Source organism: Mauremys reevesii, linkage group 1 (genome assembly GCF_016161935.1).
Source record: "Mauremys reevesii isolate NIE-2019 linkage group 1, ASM1616193v1, whole genome shotgun sequence".
Classification (NCBI taxonomy): Eukaryota; Metazoa; Chordata; order Testudines; family Geoemydidae; genus Mauremys; species Mauremys reevesii.
In genome coordinates, this window is record NC_052623.1 from 28,345,133 (window position 1) to 28,363,157 (window position 18,025).

At 40.4% G+C, this 18,025-nt stretch overlaps 1 protein-coding gene across 4 annotated transcripts in view; it reads left to right on the top strand.

Moving 5' to 3' along the window:
• TMEM135 (transmembrane protein 135) overlaps window positions 1–18,025 on the top strand; it is a 368,165-nt gene that overhangs the window by 145,182 nt on the left and 204,958 nt on the right. For all 4 annotated transcript variants that reach the window (XM_039504347.1, XM_039504345.1, XM_039504346.1 and 1 more), the window contains one exon: window positions 15,421–15,486. In XM_039504347.1, the coding sequence (XP_039360281.1) occupies window positions 15,421–15,486 (66 nt within the window). The remainder of the gene's footprint in view (window positions 1–15,420; window positions 15,487–18,025) is intronic.

The following is an 18,025-nucleotide window of genomic DNA, read 5'->3' on the forward strand; positions in this document are numbered from 1 at the left end:
TAACATGTCCACTGCTTTCCCCTCATCCACAGAGCTAGTTATCTTGTCATAGAAGGTGATTGATAAATTAAACAGTAATAATCCACCAGGACCAGAGGGTATTCACCCAAGAGTTCTGAAGGGACTCAGATATGAAATTGCAGAACTGCTAACTCTGCTAAGTAACCTATTGCTTAAATCAGCCTCTGTACCGGATGACTGGAGGATAGTTAATGTAAGGACAATTTTTTAAAAAAGCTTCTGGTAATTACAGGCCATTAAGTCTAATTTCAATACCAGGCAAATTGCTTAAACCCGTAATAACGAACAAAATTAGCAGACATATAGATGAACACAGGAGATTGGGGTAGAGTCAATACAGCTTTTGTAAAGGGAAATCATGCCTCACCAATTTATTCCAGTATCAGAGGGGTAGCCGTGTTAGTCTGGTTCTGTAGAAGCAGCAAAGAATCCTGTGGCACCTTATAGACTAACAGACGTTTTGCAGCACGAGCTTTCGTGGGTGAATACGAAGAAGTGGGTATTCACCCACGAAAGCTCATGCTGCAAAACGTCTGTCAATTTATTCCAATTCTTTGAGGATAACGTCAAACATGTGGACAAGGGTGATCCAATGGGTATAGTGTACTTGGACTTATAGAAAGAGGGCACCTCACCAAAGGCACTTAAGTAAAGTAAGCAGTCATGGGATAAGAGAGAAAGTCCTCTCATATATCAGTAACAAGACAGGAAACAAAGGGTAGGAATATCTGGTCAGTTGTCTTGGTGGAGAGAGGTATATAGCAGGATCCCTCAAGGATCTGCACTGGCAGCTATACTGTTCAACATATTCATAAATGATCTGGAAAAAAGGGTAAACAGTGAGGTGGCAAAATTTGCAGTTGATACAAAATTACTCAAGATAGTTAAGAGCAAAGCTAACTACAAATTGTTACAAAGGGGTCTCACAAAACTGAGTGACTGGGCAACAAAATGGCATATGAAATTCAGTGTTGATAAAAGCAAAGTAATGCACATTGGAAAACATAATCCCAAGTATACATGCAAAATGATGGGGTCTAAATTAGCTATTACAATTCAAGAAAGAGATTTTGGAGTCATTGTGAATAGTTCTCTGAAAACATCTGATCAATTTCTAGTAGAGGTCAAAAAAAGCTAACAGTGTTAGTAACCGTTAGAAAGGATAGATAAAATATCATAATGCTAATGTATAAATCCACGGTGCACCCACACCTTGAATACTATATTCAGTTTTTGTCTAATAGACATATTAGAATTGGAAGGGATGCAGAGAAGGGCAACAAAAATGATTAGGGGTATGGAACAGCTTTCATATGAGGAGAGATTAAAGAGACTCACACTGTTCAGCTTGGAAAAGGGATGACTATGGGGGGATATGTTAGAGCAGAGGTTCTGAACCTTTTTCTTTCTGAGGCCCCCTTAACATGCCATAAAAACTCCATGTCCCAGCTGTGCCACAACAACTGTGTTTCTGCATACAAAAGCCAGGGCCAGCGTTAAGGGGTAGCAAACAGGGCAATTGTCTGGGGCCCCATGCCACAGGGGGCATTGTGAGGGTAAGTTGCTCAGGCTTCAGCCCCGAGTGACGGGGCGTGGGGTCCCGGAGTGCAGTCCTGTGTGGCGGGGCTTTGGCTTTCTGCTCTGGGCCCTAGCAAGTCTAATGTTTGGTGGACCCCCTGAAACCAGTCCCTGGTCTCCCCTGGTTGAAAACTACTGTGTTAGATGTCTATAAAATCATGAATGGTGTGGAGAAAGTGAATAAGGAAATGTTATTTACTCCTTCACATAACATAGGAACTGGAGGTCATCTGATGAAATTAATAGGCAGCAGGTTTAAAGCAAACATAAGGAAATATTTTTTCACGCAATCAATAAGTGGAACTCATTGTCAGGGGATGTTGTGAAGGCCAAAAGTTTAACTGGGTTTAAAAAAAGAAGATAAGTTCATGCATGATAGGTTCATCAGTGGCTGTTAGCCAAGATTGTCAAGGATGCAACCCCATGCTCTGGGTATCCCATAACCTCTGACTGCTAGAACCTGGGACTGGACAACAGGCAGTGGATCACTCAATAATTGCCATGCTCCGTTCATTCCCTCAGAAGCATCTAGCATCAGCCTCTGCTGGAAGGCAGGATACCATTGGTCTCACCCAGTATGCCATTCTTATGTTTTTAATCACATAATAGATTCAGTGGGAATTTGAGGGCTGTGAGTATAGTGTTATGTGGTGACAACAGGGAGCCCCCTACGTGGTATCTCTGGCCGACTGTGATACACAGATTGGATTCAATGTAACAATGCAGTACCATGCAGTTTGTGTTACTGGAGGAAGGAGAGGCAAGATGTTACTTCTGTGCGTTGTATTAGAACACTGTACCTTCTATCTGGTGTCCACACTTTACAAAGGGTGTTGAAAAATTGTAGAATTCAGAAAAGAGCTACAAGACTGATGATATGGGGTCTGTAAAATGTGCTTTACAATGAGACTAAAAAGGTCAATTGATTTAGGTTATAGAAGGCAATAGTAAAGGGTGTCTTAATCATTTTGTAAGTACCAGATTTTAAAAGATATTAAGGCATGTAGTGGGATTTTCAAAAACAAGTTTCAAAACCCATTGCTTTCAATGGGTCTTAGGTGCCCGGATGCTTTTAAAAAACCCACCAGGTGTCTTAATACATTTAAATGTCTGGCCTTAGGTGCCTAACTATGATGAGTATCTTAAATAGCAGAAGGCTTTTTAATGTATTAGACAAAGGCATAACGAAATCCATTGTCGAAGCTAGAAAAATTCAAACTGTAAATATAGTGCAAATTTTTAACAATAAGTATAACCAAACAGTTGAAAAGCTAACTAAAGAGTGTGGTAGATTGTCTATCACCTGACCATCTTACTCTGCTTGACATCAAGATTGCATTTCTTTCTAAATATATGATCTTGTTCCACCACAAGTTATTGCACTCAGTGCAGGAAGTACTGGCGGAAAAGCAACTGACCTGTCATCTAGTTAAATTAGATGAAGATAATGGTTCCATCTGGCTGTAAAAATCTATGAATATCTCTTTCCTTTCCCTCTATTATGGAATAATTTTTAGTAATAAGTTTTATTCTTTATAAAGCATCAGTTCATCTTAAATTGTTATTGCCATGATCAAGATTCATTATACAAATCTAAAAAAAATAAAATAAAAATAAATCCACTTTTAGTGCAACAGTAATTGCATCAGCAACAGTAGTGAAACTACTTTGCATTACAGTATATTATAAAATGTGCTTTTATTAGGTACATCTATCATCTATCTTGAAAATAAGGTGAAGATGCAAAAAGGTTGCATTATAATTGGGATTTTGGGGAAAATACCACATAATTATAAAGTTTGCTGGATTATTTTCAGAAACTATTCAGGAGGAAACTTCAACAAGATAATACATTTATAGAAAAATATCCAAATACCAACTTTCCTCTGTTTGTAGGATGGAAGGGGAGAGAGCTATGGAGATCTCCTTGCATTTGCTTTAGTGAATTTGTGAGACTGTCAGATACTACAGTGCCGGCACCTTATAAAAGACATATATGGATGGATAGAAACAAAATGTATTTATAAACAAAGGCGTATTGTAACATATTATTTATAGCTTCAGGTAGACTGCCCATATCTGCTCAAATATCTGTTATGTGCATATTATTACTTCTGGGGGAATTCCGTGCCACTGCGCATGTGCAGAATTTTTGTCCCTCACAGCTTTTTTTGCTTCCCCACAGAAAAATGACTTTCTGATGGGGAAGCAAAGGGAAGCCACAACAGTGATTATGCGACCCTCCCCAGCAATATGTTTTTGGTGCTCAGGGCAACCAGCAGAGAGGTAAATCACTGTGGGGAAGGAGAGGGGGACTGGGGAAGACCTGGCTGGTGGCTTCTACCCTGCGTTGGGCTCAGCTGCTAGTCCCGGATGGGCTGGGAAGGTTAGGACTTCCTCTTCCCCTGCATTGCATTCGGGGCCGGGTTACACCCACCCCCAGATTTCTGTCCCGGGTGCAGGAACCTCTGCAAACTCCCCATCCCCCCGATTCCTGCACCCGTTGCTTCTCAGCTCTATGGTGAGGGATCCCTGTACAGGGAGCTGCACCCCCATCTGCCCAACTCCCATGCAGCCAGACCCCCTCATACCCAAACCCGCCAAGCCTCACCCACTGCACTTAGAGCCCGACTCCCCCTGCACCTGGACCAACCAAATGAGTCACCCGCATCTGGATCACCACCCAACCGAGCCACAACCAGCTGCACCTGGATCTCCACCCCACTGAGCCCCACTCGCCCAGCATCTGCACCCCCCACTAAGCCCTCCACACCCAGACCCTCCACTGAGCTCTATCCCCCCCGCATACTTAGACCTCCCCCCCTTCTGAACCCCAACCACCATCACCTGGACTTCCCTGCAGAGTCCTATTACCATTGTACCAGAACCCCCAAACAAGCCCCTGTGCATCCAGATTCCACCTGCACCCAGATCCCCCACTGAGCTACCCGCACCCAGATTGCCCCACACAGAACCCTCTCAACCCACACCTGGATCCCCACACACTAAGCCCCTCCACACCCAGACCCTCCACTGAGCTCTATCCCCCCCGCATACTTAGACCCCCCCCCTTCTGAACCCCAACCACCATCACCTGGACTCCCCTGCAGAGTCCTATTACCATTGTACCAGAACCCCCAAACAAGCCCCTGTGCATCCAGATTCCACCTGCACCCAGATCCCCCACTGAGCTACCCGCACCCAGATTGCCCCACACAGAACCCTCTCAACCCACACCTGGATCCCCACACACTAAGCCCCTCCACACTTGGATCCTGCCTTGCTGAGCCTGCCTGCCCAGACAGGGGTAGGGTCCTGGGGTGTTTCTGGGGCAGGCCCGGCCCTTGTGCTGAGTCAAGTTTGGGTGCAGCCTCACTTCTGAGTTTGTGTCTCGTGGAGGGGAAGGGGAGGGAGCTGCACAGTGATCTCCCATCTCTGTGCTGCTAGTGGCTTGTGCTCCCCACTGCCATGCTGAAGCCCCCACATTTATTTGATAAATAAAATGTGCATAATTTTAAAATATTGTGTGCAGAATTTTTAATTTTTTGGCACAGAATGTTCTCAGGAGTAGCATATCCAGGACATATAAGAATAGAAATTAGCTTTGAAATATGTCCTATTTAAAATTTTATATCATAAGGAAACTGAAACAGATTTGTATGTAAACATTTTCATAATATATAATTTTGTGGGTTCTTTGAGGTTTTTGAAAGATGAAAGCTTTCCCCATTCTACAGACCAGGGCATGTCTATAGAATCCAAGATCTTCAAGCTTAGGGTGAATTACACAATATTTTGTGGTGTAAGAATGAAATGGATGTAATCTGCACATGCAGTGACAAATTTCACTTTCTTACATTTCAGTTAAATCACTAAATCACTGTGCATAACTTCCATAAATCTGTCTCCAAGGGTAGGCCTTCAAAGGTAGATTGAAACCACAGAAGATTCCTGAATCCTTATGAACTTCCCTTATCCGCATATTTTTTACATATTTCTTTTTTAAAGACTAGAACTAGAAGCAGATTTTCATGTTGATGGATGCTACTTTTAGTTCATCTTCTGTCAATTTCATTTTCATCTTTGGTTTGATTCATGATGCATGTGATAGAAAAATTATATGAAAAAACATGCATTTCTCATATTCATTGGCATGATGTTACAGGTATAACAAAACATAGTATGATGCACTTTCATATTGCATCAGATATGGCATGACAGAACATACATTTCTAAAAACATACACTTTTCTTCTGGATTCAGTAACTACGCATTTGGCTTAATTCACATTGAAGCCATTCAAACCATCTGCTGATAATTTAAATCCTTAGATAACTTACTAACCCATATCTCTGAACAGAAGTATACTTACAGTATTCCTAAAACCACTGCTTAAATACTGAGATGTATGGAGCTTAAGGCATGCTTCCAATGAACTGAATAAAAACAGATCATAACTTTCTACAGTCCCCAAATGCTCTATAACTAATTAAACACCAAGCTTTAGCAGTACAGTACTAGGGACATTTTAAAGGCTAATCTGTATTTCCACTTTATTATTTCTCTTAAAATGTTTTGTAAGCAATAGTTTTATCATTTCCAAGACTTCCTGTTTTTGTTGGTTATCCTTAGACCACTTGGACTGAAATGTTTTTAACACCATGAATTGTACATAATAGTTACAATTGCACATCCTGGCGTAGATTTGCATCTTTTTTCGTCTGTAAAAAGCAGGGTAATTTAATAAAGACTTCAGTTTAATTGGGAAGAACAAAGTAGCAATTTCTGTTATCCGTGTGGAAAATATGATCTAATTTGGTGCTCATGCAAAAAAAGTCTATTGAGAAATATGTTGAATATTACAAATCAAGATTAAAAAGAGTTATAATATTGGCGTATCTTTCTTTTAAAATTCAAAATAGGGATATATATTAATTTGTTTACGATGATACATCAGCTACTGTTTTTTTCATATGAGGATATTGAAGTTTGCACAAGAGAGACTAGTAGACATTATAAAACCATTTTATGTGGAAAGACAAGTCTTGACATAATGCCTAACATGCAGAATGTTTCCTCCAGAAATCTCATGCTGAAATAATGAAGTTTTAGAAATGATTTTATGAAGTGGTACATGGTTGAACGACAGAGATTCATTTATGGGGGAGTAGCACTCTGCATACTTCTTGTTTATCTGATAAATTCTTTGGCTAAAAATATCATGTACTTAGGTCTGTTAAAATGGAGTGTTTGATATATCCAGGATTCTGTGTTTGTGTTTAAAGGATTTAAGATTAGCCAAGTTTCACCCTCATGTTTAGGTCTTGCCATTTGAAACAATACTTTTTTTTTAGTGGAAATGCATAGTAGCAGAACACATTGTGGCATGAATATTGATATTCGTTATTGTAGTAAAATGAACAACTTAGAATTAAGCAAAAATATACTATCTAATTAAAATATTTTAATTAAACCATTAGACTGTACTGATCTTTTCTGTTTAGTAAAATGCTTCCTTTGACTACCAGTAAGATATGATGATAATATAATATAGCATGCATCTATTCTCAACCATTGCAGTCACAATACACTAGTACAGTGGTCCCCAACCTTTTCTGGGTGGCAGGCGCCGGACAACGAGCCACTGAGGACCGTGGCCGGGGGACAAGCATCTGCTGAAATGCCCCGAGAAGTGGCAAAGTCAAGAGGCGTCGCTGCCGAAAATCAGTGGCATTTCAGTGGCGACGCCTCTTAGTGATGTCACTTTTCGACGGTATTTCGGCGGTGACGCCTCTTGATTTCGGCAGATGCTTGTCCGCTGGTCAGTACGCGGACACACATAGATGCCTCGGCGGGTGCCATAGCGCCCATGGGCACCGCGTTGGGGATCCCTGCATTAGTATCTATCTTCAAACATTATTGATCAATAATTCATTTTTTCCTAGTTAAAATGGCAGACAAGCCAATAAGCTTTTTTAACTAGGGAAAAATTACTACATACTGTAGTAGTTTAACCTATTTAAATGTTAGAGGATAATTACTGATCCTTTTCTCTTTCTTCTTATTTGTGGGGAGAGATTAAAAATTAATTAAGTACTCACATGAATAGGAGCAGCATTTCCAAATATACGATCTAGGATATAAATTTACAGGGGACGTCAATCAGTATGAATCTCACCACAGTCTAATCACCAGCATGGGTCACAAAGAAACCTCACCTATCATGTAGTATTGCGTAGTTACATAATTTTTTTCTGAAGCAGATAAGTGCCAGTAATATATGGATCACTGATCTGTTTCAGTATGGCGGATACCACATATAAAAGAAATGATTACCTGAACGTGGCCTCTGTGTTTACTCCTTCATCCTGGAGTATACCAGAAAGCACATGGGATTTCCACTCTTCCTCTTTCTCTCTTCTGCTGTGATGGCGGTGGTTGTGGTTCTCTTCTCTTCTCTTCTCTTCTCTTCTCAAAACCTTGTTCTAGCGTTGGCTTCTATGACTCTCCTTTCCTGGTTCTTCTCCTTCCTTTCCAATTGCTCTTTCAGTATGTCCTTCAAAGGATCTTCCTTATCTTCTTTCCAACATTTCGGGGGGGTTCCATAGAGCTCTGCCTTTGGTCCCCTTCTCTTTTCCCTTCTATACCTTATGTCTGGGTAATCTTATCTGCAAACACAAATTCAACTACCATCTCTGTGCTGACGACTCACAGATCTACCTGTCTCAACTTGGACATGTATGGAACTGTGGTATATTGTGATTTTCCAAGTTATTATGTGGAGTAATAGATTTCTTTCTTTGGGGGAAATTGCAGAAAAAATTAGGAAATTATAGCTCCTGACATTTATAAGCATTTATTTTCCTGATCTTAAAAATTGTTTGGTGATTTAAAACTTTATAGAAAAGAAAACAGAGATTGATAGGGGATTGAAGAATGAAGAGTTTTCTATTGTCCACCTGCTGACAGCTTTGCTGACAGCTTTGTCAGAAACTATTAAAAATATTTTTGATATCAATATTTTATTTATATTGAGAAGTTTTTTCTGAAATATATTATTTTTAAAAGACATGCTCTATTTCAGCCACAAATTACTCGTCCCAACAGTGAACATTATATACTATGGAGGAATAATTCCCTTCACTGTAGGAATTATTGGGTGAATTTTTGTGGCCTGTATTTTGGAAGAAGTCATGATATATGTTGATAGTGGGAACACATGGAAATTGAGGCTGAGAGAGATTAAGGTAAAAAATATTCATAATTTTGGATGCGCAAATTGAGACACCTAAATCCTGATTTTTCAGAGTACATAGCATTATGTAGCATATTATATATTCAAAGCACAGCTCCCATTGACAGTGAGTCAAGTCAGGCACCCAGAAAATGAGGAACACAGAATTAGTGGTCATCTGTGAAAAGCCGGGTTTGAGTGACTTGCCTAGCATCATATAGGAATTCTGTGGCAGGGACAGGGATAAAATTCAGTTCCCCTGGTTTAAGCATGAGACCATACTTTCTCTTCCTGCCATCTCCTGCCTCATTCACTACACACCTTTCAACTTCTGCAACGAATGAGGCAAGGGTCCTGTAAACAAGTCTCATTCAGTACACAACCCTGATTCATCTCCAGAGCAGGTCTACCCTGTGTACTGAATGATGCATGGATTCTATGGAAATGTGACTGTGATCCTGTAATTAGACTGTATCGTAATGCAAAAGCAGAAGGGGGGTTTCCTAACTTTTGAGCACTTGACTTTGCAGCCTTAATAATGTTCTTTTAATGTAGATTTTGATATGTGATTTATTAGGTTTTTAAAAAAGCCAACTGAAAATAAACAAATTACATCATGTTGCATCATAGTGACAACCACATGGTTCATTAGTAGGTTTGGTAACTTTAAATATACTGCACTGACTTTTGCCACTTGAGTTTGTAACAGATAGCAGTAGTAGGTTATCTTGTGTGTGGACCAGCACAAGAGGTGGTTGGGACACTTTGCCGGTGGGTTTCACAGAAATTTGCTCACAGCAGAAAAATGGGGAGACTCAAAAATCTTGGGTTCCACTACAGGCTCTAGAAAGAAATATGCTTCAGTGGGTGCACTCTTCTGCTTGTTTTTCCTGAGGCTTTATCCCTTCTGCCATTTCCCTTCTAACCAGCCCTGTCTCTTCCCAACCACTGACTCTTCATCTGAGTCCAATTTTCCTCATGTAGCACATTCCCAGTCTCCTTGGCCAGCCAGTCCCAGTGTCCACTACAATTCCTAGTCCCCATGCCTGCCAGCCTCGGTATCTCCGTTATAACTCTCAATCTCAGTTCCCCTTATCAGCTCCTTGCTTAGCTGTTCCTAGTCTCCCCTGTAACTCCCAATCCCAATTCCCCCACTGCTCCTGTCTCTTCTCCCTTCCAGACTTTTGTCCCTTCTGCAGGCTATTCAGACAGCTTCCCACCTGGGTGTCAGTAGTAAGGAAGCATTGAGAGCACAGGAGAGACAAGCTCCCTGCTCTAAGTTCTGGTGTCTGGTCCTGGCATAGCCTGGAGCAACCAGGAACTGCAATTGGAAGGGAAATCTCTGCTCAGAGCTGTCCTGGAGCATGCCCAGTGCAGATGGACTATTTGGGAACTTAAGCAGCAAAGCTCTAGCAATCTCTACTGAGCATATGTGAACTGAGGTTTTTCAAAACCCAAATTTGTGTGGTTTTTCATGAGGATAGCAGAAGTCAAATTTCTTATTTTTATTTTTTTTTAAAAAGGCCACCCCCTGCCAAATTTCAAGTCCCTCTTCCAAAGAATGGGGATGCTAGAGTTTCTGAAAGAAAAAGTTGCCAGAAATTTTTAACATGGAAAAAACATTTTTCCTAACATGGTTCTTGGAAGCAGCTGAACAGTTGTTGCTGACATTTAATAAATAAATAAATACACACATAAATTTTAAAAAGCAGCCTCAGGGAGACAGATTGCATGGAAACTGTAAGTCCAAATGTTTAAAGTTTGGCAAAGTTATAGGCAACTGAAAACAAGGTCTTATAATGGAAGTGTTGGGCAACCTTAATAAGATTCTATCAACCTATACTATATTTGAAAATACATTTTAAAGATTTGAAGTATTGGGATGTCTCATTTCATTCCCAGGTTTTTTTAGCCATAACTTTTCATTTAAAATGTATGAGATGTTCTTACTTGTTGATGCATGGTAACTTTAGTATCCTGATAAATTCTGTCTTCTGCTTTGCAGAGTCAGTGTGGTGATATTTAAAATTTGTAAAGAATTATGAAATCACTTTAATGAGAAGTGAAAGGTTTGTTTTGAAATGTTTATTTTCTTTCATTTAAGACATCCAGTTATTATAGGACAGAGGTCCCCAAATTGTGGGGCATGCCCCCCTAGGAGGACAAGGAGGAACTTTTTTTGGGGGGGGGAAGAGGGACATAGCTGGGCCCAAGCCTGCCCCCACAGGGGTGGGGAGGGAGTGCCATCCACATCTGCTCCTGGCCCTGGCCCCATCTGCTGGCCCCGGCTGTTGGTCCTGGCCCTTGACCAAGGCTCCGCTCCTGTCCCTGCTCACAGCTGTGGCCTGAGCCTCTGACCCCTTATCCCTGTCCGCGTCTCCCCTTCCCAGAGTTGCAGGCCCACCCCTGGCTCCGTGGGGAGGTAGTAGTGGGGAAGAGGGACAGGAGTGGGGGGGAGGGGCGGTGAGGTAAAATTTTTGGGGACCACTGTTGTAGAATCTCCAAACACAGTTGTTGCATAGCTATGACTGAATGGGTGAGATACTAACTTTAATTTAACAAAATCAGTATATTATGTGAACACCTACCCCCTTACTCTCAAACATTTATCAATCTTTGTCTTTTGTCTAATTGTTACCCTTTTAAATATACACAGCTTCTTATTGCCTTCTTTGGGTTTTACATAGCAAAAAACCCTATCATTATCTCAGTGACCATGTCATTGTCAATTAGTGAATAGCTATAGGTGGCCTCATTTCCCCCACCCCTCTCTCGGTCGGAAACTATGATAGTAGCGTTAATCTTCTTAGTGACACTCAGCACATGAAGAGTGGTGCTCCTATCAAGAAATCTATGGTGCCAGATTTGCAAATGCTGTGAATTTGCCCCTTGTTTCTGCATGGCTTTGACATCTGGTCTTAGCTGTGCGAGTACAAGTGTATTAAAAGAGAGCTCATACTAGCAGAGGTGAAAGGGAAGTCACACACACCAGTGGTTTTCAATAGAAACAAAGGAAGCTTAGCTGTATTGACAGAATGCTCTATTTGACTGAAACATCCTTAAAAATGTTGGTGGCAAGAGCTGATGAAAGAAGCCAATTCTGAAGCATACAAAAGGTTGTGTGGGGTTCTCTCACCCCTTTATTCTTTGAGAGGATGAAGAAGAATGATCAGATTTTGGATTTGCTATGGATTGTTGTGGGTGGAAATGAGCTAATAAATTCTGAAGTCCAGTGTTCTGGAGCTGTTGCATTCATTTACAAGGAGAAAAGACAGTACAACACAATTGAAAGCTCTTCCATAGATCTGCTTCTGCTTCTTTAAATAAAATGAAAATAAACATGTATATAGTAAGCTATTATATATATATATATATATATATATAATATATATATATATATATATATATAATATATATATGTAAGAGGAATAGTAGATTATTCTGAATTTATGCTATGTAAAAAAGTACATCAAACTTATGAGATACTGTTGTCTTTTACTTGAATTTGTGTAGTGGATATCCTGAAACACAGCGGTAAGAAAACAGCAAATCTGGTAGTTCTTTCAGCATCAAGCTACTTACTGTACCAATCACTGTGCATTACTATGTAAAGTCACCAAATTAGAAATAAATAGAGCTGAGATACTAACCATTTTTGCTTAATTACTTTTCATGTTCTGAATATATTTTATAGTTTATCTGTGTTTTTGTCTTCTAAACTGTAGCTTGCTAAACTTTCTTTCTCTCTCTGTGTGTATTTATATAGTCTACCCTTAAACATAGACTTTTTATGTTCATGAACAGATCCATTTTCTATTGAAAAGGCTATATTCATTATGGACAGTTTAAATTAAAGCCCACTACCCCAAATTATATGAAAGGCATACTACTTCAATTCAGAACAAATACATTATAGAAGATGATGTTCAAGTGTGAGTCCACATTTGCAAGGAATAAATTTATTCTCATATCTGATCACATCCCAGATATAAGTGTAAGGACATGTCACACGGGTGAGGTGCTTCTTGTTTCTTTTCTTTCTGCAAAAGCCACCAGCCCGCAGGCACGTGACTAGAAATATTTACCAGTGCTAAACACTTTTCCACAGATGTTTCACTTGCATGATTTTCCTCTTCTAATAAGGTACATAGGCAATGCCATGCAGTTCATTCACTTTCTGAGAAGTCGGTAAGCTCCAGTTATTTCAGATATATGTGTTAATTGTCCCTACTAACCGGGAAAAGGAGGAGATAATCATCACAAATAAAAACTAATCTTAAAAAAAAAAAAAAAAAGATTCTTCTTCGAGTAGTATCCCTACGGGTGCTCCACTCTAAGTGCATTAGCACCCCCTATGCCCTTGATCAGGGATTTCTCATAGCAGTGTCCGTTCAACCTGTGCATGCATGTTAATCAGTCTTGTGCCCTGTCCCATTGTCATATAACACTGCACAGATGAAGCACCCCTAGTTCCTTCCCAAGTGCCTCAGCCTGAGACAGAGCTCTAGCAGTTGTTCTTTTGAGATCTCAACTCTAATTCTCTTTACTCATAGTTAGCACTAGTGTTAGTGTTAGTTTTTTCTATAATCAGTAGTTGCTTTTATTTGAGTCATCAGCCTTGGTACCAGTGCCCCTCATGGTACTGCAAGAGTTCCATTTTCCCTGGGACCTGGTTGTATCTGAGACTCCTGACTCTCTGCTCCTAGGCTCCGATGTGCTCTCGGTACCAAGGACATCCTGATCTCCTGAGGTTTGCCTGGTACCAGTTATTGCGTCTCAGATCTCCGCTGCACCATTCTTCAATGAACTTGAGGAAGAAGATTCTGTTGAGGACCTCACTTCGGTCTCACAAGTGTTAGTTCAGGGCTGCTCTCCTCACTCCATTATACCTTGCCTCTGAAAACCTCTAGTCTATCGTCCACCGGGCGGTCCTCATGGCTTTTCAACCCCCAATAGAGGGCTATTCCATCTTTACCCAACCCGACACCAGCCAGATTCCTCCGAGGGCTGGGGAACTTCTATCTACTGGTCCAACGTCCTTCTCCAGTATAAGACCTCAACCTGGTCCTTAAATGCCTCACAAGACTACCCGTTGAACCTCTGGCTACTTGCTAATTGCTCCATTATCAATGAAGACAGTATTGCTGATAGCCATCATTTTGGTGCGAGGGGTTGGTGAAATAGGGACCCTGATGGCATACCCTCTTCCCCCCTTCACAGTGTTTTTTTAAATACAAGGTCATGCTCTGGCCCCACCCTAAGTTCTTACCTAAGATCTCTTCTGAATTCCATCCCAATCAGCCCATTCACTTGCCTATCTCCTATCCAAAACCACATCTGAATCCCCAGGATGCACTGCTGTATATCCCGAATGTCGAGAGAGCTCTGGCCTTCTATCAAGACAGAAAGAAACCCTTCAGAAAGGTCGACAAGTTATTCGTCTCGATAGCAGACAGCTCAAAGGGGTTGGTAATCTCTGACCAGCGACTTACAGTTATCAGACTGCATTAACTCCTGTTACTGGTCTCATAACATTGAGCTGCCCTTACTCATATGTATCCATTCTGTAAGGTCTATTGCCACTTTCACGGTCTTCCTCAAAAACATACTTATCATCCAAATCTATAAAGTCACTACATGGGCTTCTATACATGCATTCTCTGAATACTATGCAATAACTCACAACTCCACCTCTGATACAGAGTGCAGCTCAGCTATACTTTCTGCTGTACTGGATTGAAGTCTGAAGCTCCCTCCACCTTAACTGGTACTGCTCAGTACTCATCTAGTGTGAAGTACTTATAAGGAACTACTTGAGGAAGAAGAAATGGTGACTGTGCAGTAGCTATGGTTCTTCGAGATGTGTCCCTATGGGTGCTCAACTACCTGCCCTCTTCCCCCTCTGCTTTGGAGTTTTCTGCCATGAGGCTTTATGGTAGAGAAGGAACTGGGGACAGTTTGATCTCATAGCACTATATGACAATGGGACAGGGCACAAGATTAACACATATGTGCAGGATGAATGGACACTGCTTTGAGAAATCTCTGACCAGGGCATAGGTGAGCACTAGTGCATCTCAAGTGGAACTCCCATATGGGAACACATCTCAAAGACCCACAGTTACTGCGCAGGGTGAGTAACCATTTCTTAGGCCCAAAATTGTGCTCCTTGGCTTCTCTACTATAAGTCCCCATTTTGTGATGTCACTACTACCAAGGAGCTAATAAGGGCCCAGATACTTTAAAGGACTGGTTTCATCCCATGGTGTGGCCTTCAAAGCTTCTTCATTACTTTACACTCATATTACTAAAACAGAAACTTTGAAAACCCTGACAACATAAATAAAATGGCACATATGCAGGGATTTCAGCGTAAAGATGTGTCCGGAGTGTCTCTTTTGCTTGATAGCCCTTGAAAGAAGGTTACCATGTAGGATTTTTTTCTGAATATTCTTATTTATGGTTGAGTAGTAAAACAATTAATAAGCTTGACTTACATTTTAGTCATAAGTGTAATAGCTGAACAATAATAGTCATCATTACTATATTGTCTTTTCAAAATAACAATTTTTTATTTTTATATGCAGGCCACGGAAACCCTTTTTCGAATGGGGGTAGCAAGAGGAGCAATTACACCTTTAAGGCATGGAGAAGTAAGATTGAATGTCTGGTTTTTGCATATATGGTGTAAAGTTTTATTTATTTTTTAATTTAATATTTTGTAAATTCTTAGGATATATATTCAGATAACTGGAGAGTTGATAGTCTTGTAGATAATGTGTCTATCTGCTTTACAGTTTGTTGCAAATGAGTAGAGAGCCCAGATCCTGTGCATTAGGGAAAGGCATGTTCTTTATATTTCATTTTACATTGAATCATGATGCAGCGCTGTAATCTAGGTGACTCACTGGAGGATACTTAGCCCTGATGGTTCTTTACTGAACGTTCTGAGGAGGGAGCAGGGTCTTGAGAAATTAACATGAGTTTGGCTTTTAGAAGTTCCTGGTTCTGCGGATGGGTGGCTACGGGCAAGCTACTTCATATTTTCGTCTTTTTGTTTCTTTACTACCTAACAGGAATATTATGGGGGTTAATTACATGTTCCAAGTACTTGACAATCATTAATTAAAGTATGACTGTTATATTGTTCATATCTGCTTGTGTCTGTATGTGATGGTTTTTTTGTTTGTCCTTTGGGTTGACATACATGGAGACACTATTATTTGCATTCTGCTGATTAAGTAGCTCTCAATTCCATGGAAAATACTATACTCAGTTATGGTATTCTTCAGTAATGGTCCAAACTACATATTGAAACTATTGTGAGTTGTAGTATTTTTGGGTCATTACTCTAGAAAACTCAAGTGTATTGTTATGGCTACCTGATTTCATCATATCGTGTGTTGATTTTAAATGCAAAATGTTTGTCTAGTTGACCCAGCACTTGCTGTACATTGCCAATCATATTATAGCATATATTCTCTTTCTGTGCTATTGAAATTACCTTAATTTCGCCCTATTTAAGTGGAGTAGAGTACCTGTGCATCGGACAAAGGTGTCTGCTTTCCCCTGGCCCGGTTTCTTTATCTTGAGATCTGATCTTGCTATAGCAGTTCTGAACATGGGGTCCGTTATGCTTTTTCTATACTGCTCTTCACCTTCTCTGCAACTGGTCACTATGGGTGTGTCTACACTTCGGGATAGAGGTGTAATTTCCAGCTCAAGGGGACATATCTGGGCTACCTCTGGTCAAGCTTATGTGCTAAAAGTAGAAGTGTAGCTGTAGCAGCATGTGCAAGAGGAGAGGCTAGCTGCCCGAGTATGTACCTAGCATCTCAGATGGGATTGTTCTCAGGGCATAAGAACATAAGAACGGCCGTACTGGGTCAGACCAAAGGTCCATCTAGCCCAGTATCTGTCTACCGACAGTGGCCAATGCCAGGTGCCCCAAAGGGAGTGAACCTAACAGGCAATGATCAAGTGATCTCTCTAGCAGCTAGACCCTCATGCTACCACTGCTACACTTCTATTTTTAGCACGCTAGCTTGATCAGAGCTAATGTGGGTATGCTTCCTTGATCTGGAAATTACACCTCCATCTTGAAGTGCAGGGTGGGAAATATGATGCGCTCTCCAGCAGGATGCTATGTATGGAATAAATGCAACACGTCCAGCTTCTCTCCACCTCTTCGAAGAAAGTGTCTTGAGAGACATGATCTCTGGGTGTTTCTTATGATAGCACAGAGCACAGTATACGAGGCTGTTCATTTGGGTGTACTTAGTTATATGTGTTAGAATGAATGTTGCACTAATACTAGTAAAGTAGAAATGTGGTTTGCTTGAAATGATCCATGTGGATTGTGGAGAATTCATTTTGCTTTTTAAAGAGTTATTAACTAAATCTTGCACTTTTTAAAAGTGGACTAATACAAACAATTATCTTTTTTATGAGCATTATGGTAGTAATACGAATGTCAGTCCTAAATCACTTCCTCTGATACTACTATTTTTACCTTGTTGATTTAAAAAAAAAAAAGTCCTATTGCAATGTTACGTTCACAGATCATAGACCAATGTGGAGCAGGAGCTTTTTTGAGCCATTTACCTTCTCTTACAATTACTCTATGGAAAGCTAGTAGTACAGACATTACAGTGGGCAGCCAGGAAGTCTGTATTGATGGGTATTTGGCTTTTGCTGCCCTTCCAGTTCTGAATGTTTGGTTTTTTTAGAACTATCTGCTTATTCTGTGCTTTATGAATAAGATTATTGTTCCTATATGGTTTTAGTATCCTTCTGTTTGAATTGAAATTGTTCCTGCTTCCCAATTTCCCAGCAACAACTTCTTCTATTATCAGACCCTTCAAAGCGTTGATGTCTTATAGACGTTTATGCTAGGACAGGGACTGTGAATTGAATACACATACTGTCAATTTATATATCACACTGAAAATGTTTGATCTATTATTGTTGCTTGTAATACCTAAGTTGACTATAACTAAGATTAGAAGAAAAATATTTTTTCCAGTTTACTTAGAGCTGTTGACAGCCCTTTTGTGAAAAGCCACTTTCCTTGATTCCTCTGTTTTTTGTGACTATCTTTCACACAACTGGAAAGAGAAAAATATTTGTAAAGAATAAAAGAATGTGATTCTAAACCCTCAAATCCTGGCAATGGGAGTTGAGGCAGATATA